Genomic DNA, 14,697 nt, shown 5'->3' on the forward strand with positions numbered 1-14,697 from the left:
CTGGAGTCTGATTTTCTTCTGGTAGTTGCGTAGTTTGGTATCATCTGTGTTCTTTATCTGTAAAATAGAGCTAATTAAGCTAAAAGAAAACATGAGAAACCATCATTCAAAAGACACCATCATTTTAAAGAAAAAAAAAAGAGAAAACTCAATGAGTTGTTTTGAAAGGATTTACTTTAAAACTGCAATTAGGCATTCTGTGAAAATAAGGCTGCGGAGATCTATGCAGTCATGAATAGTGGGAGATTCTCAGCATCCTGAGTATACAGTGCACATGGATTAGCTTATTTTGAGCCAAAGAGATGGAGGTATCGATAGAAAATGCATAGACATCGTTCTTGCAGCTGTGACATCCTGTGTTATAAAGCAGAGCCATCCACAGGTGGCAATCAGAAGCAATAATACCAGCACAAAAATCTTAATAAATGTCACTGCTTTATAACCACAAGAAAGAGTCCCCATATTATGCTACCTTGTCAGCTAAGGAAGACAGAGAAATAGGAAATATATACATGTAGCTGTTCATTTGTGCAAAACATACAGAGAGAGAGAGAAAGAGGAAAAAACCATGAGACTGGGAGTGTATAGGAACCAGGAAAGAAAGAGGAATGGAAATAGAAAGGATAAAGGTGTGTGGCCACTTCTTTTTGCATAATTTTGACTTTTAGAATTATGTTAATATTTCACATACTCAAAATATAAACAAGCTATTATAATATCTTTAAAAGAATCCCAGCAAAAGAAACCGTGGCAAGTCAGTCTCCCCACTCCTGGAGGGCCAGACTCCACTGAACCAGTCCCCAGGGTATCGGAAGGACTATCTCCAGGCAAACAAGGCAGATTCCTTTATCCAACAAATGTTGATTGGAGAGCTACTATGTGCTGGTTGCTAGCCTAGGCCCTGGGGATACAGCTGTGACAACAGACCCAGAGCCCGAGTCCAATCTAATGGGGATCCTGAGCTCCTGTCAAAGACTTTGGAGACAGTTGATTTCCTGCAAGCGCACAGGCCCCAGCGCCAGACTTTACTGGAAGTTGCCTGTTGTGTATCAAGTTTTAAAGAAGGAATCCCTTCGTTTTGGCAAAGTCTGAAATAGGGGAGAAAAGGACACTTGTTAACCGTGGATGGGAAGAGTTTCAATAAATATTGTGCACAAATTCCACATGATTGTGCCAGGTATCATGGGAATGATTTGAGTCTGTCTCCTGTGCAAGAATGGGATAAAATTGGGGGAGGGGGGAGGAGATGAATTGGGAGATTGGGATTGACATATATACACTACTGATACTATAGTATCACATGAGAACCCACTGTATAGCTCAGGGAGCTCTACTCAATGCTCTGTGGTGACAAATGGGAAGGAAATCCAAAAAAGAGGGGATATATGTATACGTATAGCTGATTCACTTTGCTGTATGGTAGAAACTAACACAACATTGTAAAGCAACTATACTTCAATAAAAATTAATTAAAATTTTTTTTAAAAAAGAATGGGATAAAACTAAAGCTCTGAGGCCCCTCATTTCCCCAGTATGTTCAGAGTTTGGGCAGAACTAGCCCACGGTAAGCGCTCAAAACATATTTGTGGACTTAGTATTGTTTGAGCGTTTTATGTTGTGAGCCAGGTGGAGTAAAGCAGATCCGCTCAGCTCACACACCGCCCCCCGCATCTCCCCCGCACAGCCTGTTCCATCTTAAGAACAGAGATGATGACTTCTCCACTCATGCCCAAGGGACACACACACCGCACCTCCTTGTCCGGGCTGCGCCGGGTCCGGGGATGCGCCTGAGAGCCCCAGGACTCCTGGCTTTTCTGCTCACGCCACCAGGCCAGATTACTCCCCTCCCCTCCCCGACGCCCGCGCTCCAGCTAGCTGCCGGGTGCTCGCACCGTCCTCCTGCCGCGAGGCTGTCCCTAACGCGGCTGCAATCCATTGACCCGGAAGGGGCGAGATCAGCGCAGCGGCTCCAGTCTCCGGAGCGCACAGCTCAATGCGCCCTGGCGCTGGAGGGGGAGGAAAAAGTGGGACGCGGAGGCCCGGCTCATTTACCGCGATGTCCCAACGCCTGGGGGTCCCGAACCGCGGCAGGCGACTCCGGGGGCGCGAGGCCCGGGCGAGCGGAAAGCGCCGGGAGCTGAGACCCGAGCGCCGAGGTGCAGGTTCCCGGCCCGCTGCTCTCCCGGCCTCGGTGGGCGAGGGCGATGTGGGCCCGGCTCTCCAGGTTTGCCCGGGGAACCTGAGTTCTTTCGGTAACGAAGATTCTTGTTTGCACCGCTTGAGAGGGGTTAGCAATCCTTTCCACGTCCAAAATCTCATTTGATCCTGGCAGTAAACCAGGGAAGAAAGGCAAGGCTGGGGATCTGAGAGCAGGATTTGAACTCAGGGCTGCTGATGCCAATTTCTTCCAAGGTGTCCTTTCTTCTACGACTTCCTAGAGCGCGGCAGTCCGCCGAGAGAATTCCACTCTAGAATAACGTGCTGGAAGGTTTGTGGCTTAAAGTTTTTAATCGGGGTCCCCTCCCAGCCGAGCTTGGAAGGCGAGGACTCTGCCGGCTCCCAGAGAGGAGTGGGAAGAGCGCCTACCCGGCGTGCTCTGAATGGAAAGGTTCTAAATTCGCCGTCTTTTGGGTGCCCGGCTGATTGTAAATACAGGCCTAACCAGACAATCGCTTGCACCTCTGGAGGGAGGAGGATGCCATAATACTGTTTTTCTAGGAAGTCGTGGAATATGTTTTCGAAGTGTTAAAATATTTGATTCATTGTTTATTCTACATATTTACGCTGAGGAAATAATCCAAAATGTTGACAAGGATGAAGGCGCAAAGATGTTCTCTGAAACCTTGTTCACAGCGACAGAAAAAAAAAAATAGCTATAATGTAAAAGTATAAACAGTCTATTATGGTTCATCCATAACATGGACTGTATTATATTGCCATTTAAAAATATATCTGTAAAAACTCTTTAGAGAAGCTAGACATGCTCATGATGTAAATTTAAAATATACAAGCTTGCATATCCCCTATGAGCTCATACATGCAAAAACATATAAAGAAGGAAGTGATATGTTTAAAATATCATCTCCGGATGGATCTTGTTTTTCTTTTCAAATTTTCCTAATTTTTTCCAAAGTGTGCATGACTTTTATAATCAGAAAAAAAATAACAAAATTTAAATAAATGTATGAGTCGTTGAAAGTTTTCGATGTCTCTGAGGGCAAAGAGATGTCTCTTTGGGGGGGGGGAAGGAGGGAGGAGTTCTGTTTTGGCAAAACAGGAGTCCTGGTGCACCTTGCCATTGACAGCTGGGCCACCTCTGGAGTCGCTTAACCTCTCTGATTTCGACTCTTCACTAAGAAAAGAAAAGAAAAGCTGGAAACACTCAGGGTATATCTTCGATATAAAGATTAAATGATACGATATATAAGAAATTATTTCTTGGCTGAACCATCAAATTTGCCAAAAATTTGCGTGAATTTTTGCGAGAAATTTTGTGCCCACTAGCCTGGGGAGATGTGTACAGTTTATCTGGGTTTCAGGAAATAATAATGCCCAGTTAATTCTTATAATATTGAATTCTCCTAAGAAGGTTTATTTAAGAAACATTGTATCTGAAATTCCAAAAAGAATTCTAATGAGATCTCATTTGGATTTAAAAAATTTTTTTTAACTTCTTAGATTCTGTGCTATGACTGCTGACCCGGAATCATATTTGACTGAACCATGTAGCATGAGTAGTAACAATCGCTGATATTTTCATACACGTTATCTCATTTAATTCTCACAATCATCCTGTGATGGGCTTATTCTTATCTCCATTTTTTTTTTTTTTTTACTTAAGATTGGGAGGGTAAATACTTTGCCCAAAGCCCACAGTTGATATGCTCCAGAGTGAGGGCTGGACCTGTGGATTCCACCTGCATAACCACTGCACACACTGCCTCCCTTTACTCGGTCCAGCTGTGCCCAAGGAGCTTTCTCGAAGATCTGATGCTCGTCAAAACTTCCCACCCCTTCGTGGGGCGCCGCGTTCGTACACACATGCACACACGCTCAAGACAATCAACTTTAGGGAGGATAAAGGGGAGGAAAAGAAGGACCCTGGGGTCGTGAAGGGCAAGGTGAGCCCCTATCTGGCCCCTACACCCCGGCGGGGACTATTACCTTTCTCCTCCTTACCCACTCACGGAGCCTATAAAGAGGTCAGGGGCTCCCGCAATATAGCTCCCAAGTCCTTTCTTCGCTCCAGGGCTGAGATGTCCCTCCTGGGAAGTGGCGGATCTCGGCTCCCTACATGCGGACTCGGCTCTCAGTGAGACATTTCCACCTCAGTCTAGGCCGTGGAGGGTCCAGACTCGCTCCTCTGCGGTCCAGCCTCTGCTCCCTGGAAGGAGCTCTCAGCCTCCTGGCCCTTGCCGTGCGCCCACTTACACTCACGCGTGCAGCTCCAATCCCGCGGGTGCCCAGCGGTCTCCACCTGAGTTTTCCTCTGCCAGGCGTTGGACAGTTGCGCTAAGGCTAGGCCGGAGGGACCAACTAGGGTTGCAGAGCAAGGGTTCCACCCCCATCCCCGCACACCCTCTAGCAGAGTCCCGAGGGACCCAGGGTTGACCTCGGAAGCTCCCGTTTGTACTGTATTCACCGAGATACGAGCCGTGCGCACGCTCCCGTTTTCCTTGCTTTCGAGAACCCAAACCTTTCGGAAGGTGGCTGGGGGTTGGAGAGGAATTAGAAGGGCGAGAGAAGAAAGGACTGGGGCGGGGGGAGATGCTGAGTTAACACGTGGGTTCTGCGGGAACCAATGGGGGTCCGCGGTTTCGTCACCCGGCCCCGGTCAATCGGCTGGGAGGGATGGCCCAGAGGAAGGCGCAGTCCGGGGCGCTGGGTGTCTATCGTAGACCTTGGGTCTGCGGAGTCTGCAGCGACAAAACGGAAAGCTCAGCGCGCTGCGCACCGTGGGGACCGGGGACTCCCCAGCCCCGCCCCCTCCTCCTTCAGGATGTTACTGAACCCTGTCACCTCCACTCCCTTTTCGGTTAATGACATCCTGAGGCTGGAGCGTGAGCAGATCGGCCCGGAAGCCTTGCAACTCCGGGGTGCACGGAGGAGCCCGGAAAGCCCTCAGTACCTGCTACCGGTCCCAGAACAGCTAGGGTCGGAGGTTCCCAGCGCCGGTAGCGGCGACGGCGACAGAAGGCAGGAAGGGTCAGAGTCTCCTAAAGGTCTCTGTGAGACAGTCACAGAGATGGACGCTGAACCGGTGGGCGAGCCACGTGAGTACGCGCTCGGTCTTGGCTCCTACAGGGAAACCAAGGGGTGGGGTGGATCATTACCAATCGTCTCGTGGCGGGGGGGACACGCATCTCCTGGTCTTCCCGGCTCCGAGGGCTAGCCCCATTTTCCTTCACATGACGAGTCCGAAAGACAGGACTCTCAGCCCCCTCTACCATCTCCTCCAGACATCCTAACGAAAATGAGGTCCTGAATCTTGGGGGTTCACTATTTCCACAGCCAGTCCTCTGATTCCCACAGACACATCCCCGCCCCCGACCCACAGCCACAGTTCCCAGAAACTCCAGCTTCTCTTTCTTACAGCAAAGCCCTCTACAGTATTAGCTGTGCTCCATCACCACCAGCTTTCCCAGCCATCTCCCATCCTCTATACCCTAAACCGTCTGCCGAAAGTGTAGCCATCAAAGCAGCCGGGCGCTTTGGGAGTGGAAACTCCGTAGGCTCTGGGGTCAACCCCAGCCCAGCCTTTTCTTGGGGCTTGCCGAGTGGCCTGGCCAGTCCAGTCGTTCCTCTGCCTGGAGCACGGTAAGGGCAGCTCGCGTTTTACAACGACTCCAGCAGAGTCTCAGCTCCTGGTCTCCGAAGGCGCAACCTTGTGCGCTGGCGGAGAGGCCAAGGCATCTGCGTCCAGCGGCAGGAAGGGAAGAGGTGGACGGGGGGGTTGTGATGGGTTGGCTCTTGCCACCCGGGAAGTTTTGGCGGGAGAGGCTCGACATTCCAGGGGATGAAAAGGCTACTCTTCCTCTTGCCAAACCTCTGCGTCTTGGTCCGCAGCCTCCACGCCGGTCTGGGGGCTCCCGAGAGGCGCCTCGCAGGTCAGGCTTCCTCGGCCAGGCTGTGCCACGGACACGCCATTCGAGCCTCAAACTAACCACATGAAGAAAATTAAGATGCTGGTTCAGAGTTATTCGTCGACTTGCAGGCTGGTTATTCACCTACTCCAGGAGCCTGGAGAACAGTACACTTTGCTGTGTTCCCAAAGAAACCTGTGAATTTTCTGCAGCGGACTCTAAACCTTAAACTCTCCCAACGCTGCTCAGCCAGCTTGCCGTTCACTTCGGCTTTGCCGGAAAAGGGGTCACGCTCCTCTGACCATTGCTGTCACCTGGCAGCTGAAGACAGCCGCAGGGCTTTCCTCCTCCGCTGGCGCGCCCGGGGCAGCTCGCTGTTCTGCGGCTGCGGTTGACGCCGAGAAGGGGCCGGCGCCCGGCTCCAGGAACTAAGCCCAGGGGCCACGGCAGCCACCGATCTCGCGTGGAAGGGATCTTCCCTCGGGGATTCTGTGCGCCTCCTCCGTCCTCAACTTGCTTTCAGGGACGCAGGGTGAGAGGGGCTCCGAACTGTGACCGGGAAAGCACGGAGTGGCCTGCAGCCCCTCGGCCTGCGTGGTCAGCGACTCCCAAATGGGGTCCTGCTTGTTCCACAGAGTCACTGAAGGCCAGCTGTTACTTTCTGATTTGCTAAGAAAACAAACCCTCGTCAATATCTTTCCTCTTTGCCTGGAGAGATGTCCTAAATTTGTCTGAGCACAGGCTTCTCTGAAGGAAGGTTTTATTTCCTCAATCTGAAATACCAAATAGCCCCTTGCCCCCAGGAGACTGCGTCAGCGCGGTTGTGGATTTGGAGTCGTATTCCAAGCAGTACCGGCTCTAATTAGGCGCCCCCTGCTCCGCCTCGCCAAAAGCATGCATCCTTTCACGTTCCCGGTTTTCTCCTGGCGTGAATTTCCATGAAGACTCAGCATTTCCTTCCTACCTACCCTTGGATAAAAAACAGAGCTTTGTCAAATCAGGAGATGTGGGAAGAAGGGAGGGAAAGTCTGCGTCTTGGAGGGCCCCGGGCACAGTCGCCCAGGGGTTATCTTCGAGGGCGCTGCCCGATCCGAAGAGGAAGTCAGGGAGAAGCCAACGCCACCCGCTCTCCCGGGAGACCCCAAAGGAGAAAGAGGACGCTTCTTATAAAGCCAAATGTGGATCTCAACTTTACATACCCCGCAGAGAGAACCTCAGTTTCCGAGCCAAGAATCAGCAGCCAGAAAATATTTTTTGTTTTATTTTATGTTGTTAATTTGGATTACAGAGCATCGCGTCCAAGAAAGATGGGAAGGGTTCCTGGTGCCAGTGGAGCATCTGAGGACCAAAGAGACAAGGATGTGAGCGAAGACGGGGTGAAGGTGGGAGGCCCTGGAGGCCCTGGCACCTGGGCTAGAAACCAAGCACCCTGCGATACATGCCGGGCCACAGCGGACAGCCCGGCAGACGGGAGCCTCCGGGCCAGCACGCCACCGAATTTTGGTTCTCTCTCTCTCTGCCTCTGTCTCTCTCTTTCCCCACCAAGAGCAATCTGAAGTCAGTCTCTATCTAACAGGCTCGCAGCAAAAGTTTCCCCAAACTCGCCCACACTTTAGAATTGCAATCACAGAGAACAGCCCAGATACAGACATTCTAAGAAGAAAACGAAGCTTAGACTCTGGATCAAGAGTCTACCTTTGGGGAAACGACTGTACACTGGATACCACTGAGTGTCACAATTTGTATTACGTTCCAGCAGCTGCAAAAGCGACAGAGCTTGGGGGAAAGGAACAAGCTCTGGGACGGGGTGAGGAGTCAGCAGAAGGGAGAGACGGGGACCCCAAGTGAAGGCTACTAGGAGGGGAGGGGCGTCCCTTGAAAACAGTGGTAAGAATCTCTCGGGTGAGCCTTAGGCTGGCGCTGACGGTGTTCCTTCCTGTGCTTTTAGAGTCCGGCCTCAGCGCAGCCTCGCCCCTCTGCGACGGGACCCGGGTGCAGGAGCGCGACGTGGGTGACAGCGGCGGCGGCGCGCGCGGGGATGGCTCGGAGCATCCCAAAGGGCGGCCCCGGCGGAAGCCGCGCGTGCTCTTCTCGCAGGCGCAGGTGCTGGCTCTGGAGCGGCGCTTCAAGCAGCAGCGGTACCTGTCGGCGCCGGAACGCGAGCACCTGGCCAGCGCGTTGCAGCTCACGTCGACACAGGTCAAGATCTGGTTCCAGAACCGGCGCTATAAGTGCAAGAGACAGCGCCAGGACAAGTCCCTGGAACTGGCGGGCCACCCGCTAGCGCCGCGCCGGGTGGCGGTGCCCGTGCTGGTGCGGGATGGCAAGCCCTGCCTGGGCCCCCGCACGCCCGCCTTCTCCGGCCCCTATGGCGCGGCCGCGGCGCCCTATTCCTGTTTCGGCGGCTACGCGGGCGCTGCCTACAGCGCTCCCTACGGCGGCGGCTACGCCGGCGCGCCCCCCGCGCCCCCCGCACCCCAGGCCAGCTCTGGCTTCAGCGGGGGGGAACCGAGCGCCAACCCGCAGGGCCATCTGCCCGCCACGCTTCAGGGGGTCAGGGCCTGGTGAGGCGTCTTGGCTCGGATGCGCCACCCTGAACAGATAGATGCTCGGTCCCGCCTCTCCGCTAACCGATCGCGGCCGGGATGAGGGAGCGCCGCCGTGGAGGAAACAGGCGACCCGATGGCACTTCTCTCCCGAGCGATCCCTGGGACTAGGAATTGCCTTCGACTAGCCATCCAGCTGAAGGCCCTGGGGGCGTTCTTCTCCCAAGAGACGCAACGCGGGGCCTCCGCCAGCCGCCCACGAAGCAGCACTGGGAGGCAGGAAAGCCAAGGGTGGCTGGCAGTTTCGGGCGTCAGAGTAGTAGTTCTGAGGCAGGTGACTTTTCAGGCCTCAAATACAGGGGCTAAGAGGCTCCTTAATTTGTGTGCAGCAGCCCCAGGGAATGGGGAGGTGATGGGGGTGCTCTGGAGGGCCTCGATCCCCCGATTAAATGCAACGGGGGGGGGGGCGGGAAAGAAGGAGAAAAAGAGATGAGCCAGGGGAGGGGGATGAACAGCCTGGAAGAGGAAGACCAGGAGGTCAGGAAGACTTGTGCGAGCCGGTCCTGCTGCAGGGGTTAATCTGCGCCCCCCACCCCTTCCACGGGCTGCGCTCCCTGGAGCTCAGTATCCAGTGGAGCGCTTTTTTCTGGAGGCACAATTGTTCTCCAGAAGATATCCACCACGCTCTAGTTCTTCCCTCACTGTAAGTGCATTTTATCTCCTGTGTACAGCTCAGCCTCTTGAGTAAATAGACTAAATATATTAGTGTGTGTTTGCCTTGTGTGTAGGCCATTAGAACCTATCCACCTCTCGGTTTCTGCTCAACGACTTCAAATTAAAGTAAAAATGAAACTCAGAAGTTCTAAGTCTTCAGTACATAGAGAAATCCCTAGAGAGACAAAACTTGGATTCAGCTCTGGAGAGGTTACCTCTCCCCATCTCCTTCCCAACCAGCCCCAGTAGGTTTTCTTTCAGAAGGTAGTAGGTTTCTAAATTCCACATCAGAAAAGGAGGCTCCCACTTGTCCACAAGTCCTAACAGGATGGGCAGAAAGCCTGAACTTTAGGGAAAGTTACAATTCCCCCAGGCGCAAATATGTCTGAAATCATGCAAACTGAAGACTGAGAACAAACTCATTTTGTTAATGGGAACATGGGAATCAAATAAGAAAGTTGTCTTTGGCAGGTACTAGTAGAAAAATCAGGCTCTTTTCTTTTTCCTTGGATATCATTTTTTAGACAATGAAAAACTCTGCTTCTTCATCCCCTGGACCACTAACTTGTCAAAAGTTCAATTCTATTATTTAATAAATTCTAATTTTAATTAAATTGTACTGGCCCTGCATTTTCTCATTTCTGCATCTGCCCTGGTTGTTTTTTTGCCAACGTGGGAAGCAGGGACTGCTTGGTCCTATGTAAACGATGCCTGACAACTGACAGCTTACATCTCTTAAAGTTTAAGTTAAAAACAAGGGTAAGTATTCACATTTCTCCTTACTACCATTTCCTTATATTTTCTCTCCTTCTTGGTTTCATCTCTTTTCTCTTTTATTTCTCCATAAATATCTGTTAATAAAAGTGTATTTAGAAACACCCTGCAGTGTTTTTCAATTATAGTTAGTCTTGCATCCCTGGGATTAAAATGTATATTTTAAATTAAGAAATGTCTGTATATTTTAAATTAAGAAATCTCAATAAATATTCCTTGGTCAATTAAGCTAAGACAAAAAAAAATAGAGATTACAGTTAAAATCTCCATCATGAGAAAATTGTCACACGGTGATATATCATACTTCTTTCACTTTGCGGGGGGGGGGTGGGTATTCCTTACAAGAGGAAAAGTTATCTGTGAACACTGGCTTTAGATTCATGACAGTTGAGTTTAAGTTTAATGCTGACACTGCCTAACCATCTGTCTGGCCCTCAGTTGTTCAGTGAGTTGTACTAAATTTTCCCAAGATCAGATTCTAAACTACTATAGGTTAATTTTAAAAAATCTTTTGTTCTCCTTTGGGCAAAGTTCTTACATAGAAATGTAGGTCATCATTGTATGGATCTAGCAAAGTATTGATACTTGGCACAGAGTAGAAAATTAATAAATGCTATTCTCTTCACTGTCCCACCCTCTTGCAACCCAAGGAGTGGTTACCAGACACATGCTGTTCTTTTTTTTTTTTTTTTTTTTGGAGCATAGTTGATTTACAATACTGTGTTAGTTTCAGGTGTACAGCAGTGTTGTTCTGAATAGGCTTTGCCTCCTGAGCTCCCTCCATGCTTTTTGCCACATGGAAAAGCCCAGGAGGGAGATCGATGACTGTGGTCAAGCCTGGGAGTGAAGGGGACAGGGGCTTAGTTCAATCATCAATATCTCAGTCATCGCTGAACATGGGACACAAGAGAAAATAAGATTTGGCTGGCGCCCTGAAGGAATTTATTATCTAATTGGATACCAGAGACTAACATGAGAAAGGTATCTGAAAATACAAGGTGATATATGCTGCATGTCAAGTCAGACACACAATAAGCTCTCTAACAAGAATGAAGAGCCAGTGTGAGCTGGGATGCTTAGAGAAGGTGTTTAGAGGAGGTGGATTAAGCCTGGTGATTAGGGTGGGAATGACACTACTTACTGGGAGAGGGTCCGGGCAAGGTCTAGGACTTAGGAAAGGAGAAGAGTAAATGGGCACATGCCAAAGCTAGAGTCATATTTTCTAGTAATTTGAGATACAGTTCAAGGCTACCTTCTGGGACTTTGTAAACTGCAATCAATTGGCTGAGGGGCTTCGGAAGGCAGGAGTGGGTGTTGCTTTCACGTATACCCAAGATGTTTCATTGACCTGGGACATTTTCTGTTTTGCTGTCCAGATTGCCGTAGCATCCATATTTGCTGACCTAAACAAACAAGCAAAACTTATAACAAAACATTGTCCATGTGCAACCCATGTGGCTTTTTTCTTCAAATGAGCATGTGGAAGTTTGAGATTCCCAGGACGCCAAGGAGATTTCTTTCCAAAAGGAAAGGAGAGTGAAGGAAAACTCTCTTCTCCCAACTCCCCACTTTAAGTGATCCTGTCAGGATCACTTTAAAACACATCCCTCTCCCAGATCATCAAGCCCACCCCCAGCTGCCCATCTTCCGTCCTGTAATCTCTCCTTCGCACTGAAAGCTGTCCCTTTTTGTGTGTCTTACCAACCACAGCTTATCCAAGGCAGGGCTTTCACCAGGGAGCCGCTCTGTAAGCAATCAGCCTCTTATCTGCCTCGTTCAGTCCCGTCACTCGGGTCACCTCTTAATGTTCACAAGTTTCCCAAATGGGAAGTAATTGACCTCTAAACAAAACAAAAAAGCTCTCAGAGAGATAGCAGAGGTTCCTTTCCTGGCTGTCCCAGGGCTAGGGTCTCACCTAGGCCAGGTGGATAAGTCAATAAAATTGCAGACTTCCTGGCTCCCCTGTCCTCCGTCCTCCCCCACCCCGTCCCTTCAAACCAGCTTCATCCGATACTATCTGCAAATCAGATGCAGTACGAGTCAAACCATAGATCTCAGGGTGGCCAGAGATTTCTGGTATTTATTTTCTGTAATTTTGTCATTATCAAGATAGAACGTTGAAGGGACATATTTTAAAAATTCCATTTGAAAAGTGTTTACCATCTTCAGGGTTTATACCAGCTCTTCACTATATCAGCCCAATAGCTTGCCTTTTTCCTTTTTCACAAAACAAGGGAACTCCCAGCCATAACAGCCGTGCCCCCAACCTGCACCATTCCACAAGGAGGCCTCTTCGGAGAGACGGAAGGTGGTGGAGGACCTGAGTTAGGAGTTGTTGGCCTTCATTCTAGGCCAGTTCCACTAGTGACACACTATGTGACCTTCAGCAAGACTTGCAACCTCTCTGGGCTTCAGCCTCTTTATTTATAAAATTGAGGAAGTGCATCTCTGAGGCTATTATTCTAATTTGGGGTGGCTCCCTGTTGATTTCAGATGCCTTTATGATTTTTCAATTCTAGGATAGATTATATATCCAGAAGACTACGTAAAACGTATATGTTTAACAACCCGGCACAATTTAATAACTGTAAAGTGAACACAGATGTAACCCCTCTCAAGGCAAGAAACAGGGAGTGCCAGCTCCCCAGCAGCCCTTCTCCCCAACCCCTCTAAATATGTAAACCCCTTCCCTCCTTCCCCAAAGGAGATACCAGCTATTCTGACTTCTGTGATAATAATTCATAGGTTTCTCTTTGTGGATTTACCCATATGGACACCTCCTTCAACAGTGTGTCTTAATTTTGTGTGATTATAGATGTTGCATAAATAGAATCATAGTGCATGCATTCTTTAGTGACTTGCTTCTTTTTTTCAACTTTATGTTTGTGAGATTTATCCATGAGGTTGGGTGGAGCTTAAGTTTGCTCATTCTCCTTGCTACATTGTATCCCACTGAATGCATGTACCTCAATGTACGTATTTACCGAAAATGCAGCCAGCTGGGTGCCATAACACAGAATGCTGCTAGTGGTACCTTTTCTCACAGGTACGGCTGCGGCTGCTGTATTCTCTAGCTGGAGTTTGTCCCGGCTTCTAGGAGCTGTTCTGCGTTGCAGAGGAAGGATCCATCCTCTGACAGATTTCTATTTATATAACAACAGCCTTTTAACTTTGGTATGATTTCATTGTGTACTCACCACCTCCATCTGAGGCAGAGCACATTACTGTTCCCATTTGCAGAGGAAGAGTCCAAGGGCCAGAAAGGTGACAGCCACACTGTAACTTAGTGACAGAATTGGGACTAGACCCCAGACCCTCTGCCCCCTAGTCCTGGGTTACTTCCACTGAATACTCAACAAAGAGTCCAAGTCCTTTACACAAATCAGGTGACTGTTGAGTGATACTGTTTTCTTCATTTCCTGAGGGAAAAGTGCATGAGGGATGGGAGCCTTTTGGAAAGCATCCAGAGGGGATAAATATGAAGCAAGAGGCCAGAGAGGGTGGAGGTGGTTGGAGAGATATAACTGCATTTTCAGGCACTTATGAGCAAACAGAGTATTTCAGTGCTCTGGCTTTTGCACCCCCCTGCCCATTTTTGTCTACATTTTCCTCTGACTTTGTGCCCCCGGAGACGTTGATTCATGCTTTCAGTGGCCAGCTCCTGAACTGGAGAGAATTCAGCACTGAGCTGCTTCTCCTCAGTTCCACCTCCCCCCACCTGGGGAGAGAGCTTCGTGGGAAGTCCCTCTGCCTTCCTTTTGCTCTGTTTAGACTCCGGTAAGTCCCCCTACCCTCAACCTGAGAGAAGGATGTGGTCTTAGTGACACAGTCCAGATTCCACTGCAGGAAAAGCAGATATGCCAGCAGCCAGGCCACAGACCTCAGAGTGCTTTCTGACTTAGTCCCTATAGGGCTGTCCTCATAATCTGGTCTCAGTCATACCTGCTTCCTTCCCATCCATGCTTCAATGGCTCCTGCTTCCTCCTCTCACCAGCCCAGCTTAATTGCCTGAAACCCGAGGGCCCGGGAAATTGGAATCAGAAGTTACGACTTCAGTGAGCCAAAGGTGAACCTTTCTTTGGATGGTTCCTGATTCCCGTCCTTCTCTGGGCCCTCTGGTGCCTCCCCTGGACCTTCCCTGTGGGTCAGGTCTCCCAGGACCTGCTCCTGGAGCATCTTAAACCTCCCCATCATAATGCATTTACTCTCCATGTCTGTTGTCCCATCTAAACAATCAGCCTCATGTCTGCCTCAGACCCTGACGTGTTTCCAACACACCTTGCACCTGTCATGGAGAAGGGGCTCAATACTGTTTGTTGATTGAACAAATGAGTGAATGGTGGCTCTCTGGCTTTCCTGCATGGCCTCACAAAGTCTGCATGGAAGACCTGGGCTCTGACCTGGTTCCTTGGTAGTCAGAACCCTCTGGAAGAAAGTCCTCCTGTATGTGGATAGGGATCTGGCTCCTGGCAGGGGTCATCTAAGCCCTGACACCAGGGGCCCTAAGAATTTCTGTCAGCCAGGCGTTATGACCATGGTGACAAGAATTCCTGTTTTAGCCATTCTCCTGTAGGTCAGCT

The 14,697-nt window shown here is 49.9% G+C and overlaps 1 protein-coding gene across 1 annotated transcript; it reads left to right on the forward strand.

The window, feature by feature from the left end:
* Positions 1-2,028: 2,028 nt before the first annotated feature.
* On the forward strand, positions 2,029-8,651 carry NKX2-6 (NK2 homeobox 6; the record flags this gene model as incomplete). The annotated part of the gene is made up of 2 exons (XM_082401712.1): positions 2,029-5,273; positions 8,032-8,651. Exons 1-2 carry the CDS (start codon positions 4,802-4,804, stop codon positions 8,649-8,651), a joined length of 1,092 nt encoding a protein of 363 aa, XP_082257838.1. The 5' UTR covers positions 2,029-4,801.
* Positions 8,652-14,697: the final 6,046 nt, after the last annotated feature.

The sequence above is a fragment of the Balaenoptera borealis genome, assembly GCF_965194805.1.
Source record: "Balaenoptera borealis genome assembly, chromosome: 8".
Lineage (NCBI taxonomy): Eukaryota > Metazoa > Chordata > Mammalia > Artiodactyla > Balaenopteridae > Balaenoptera > Balaenoptera borealis.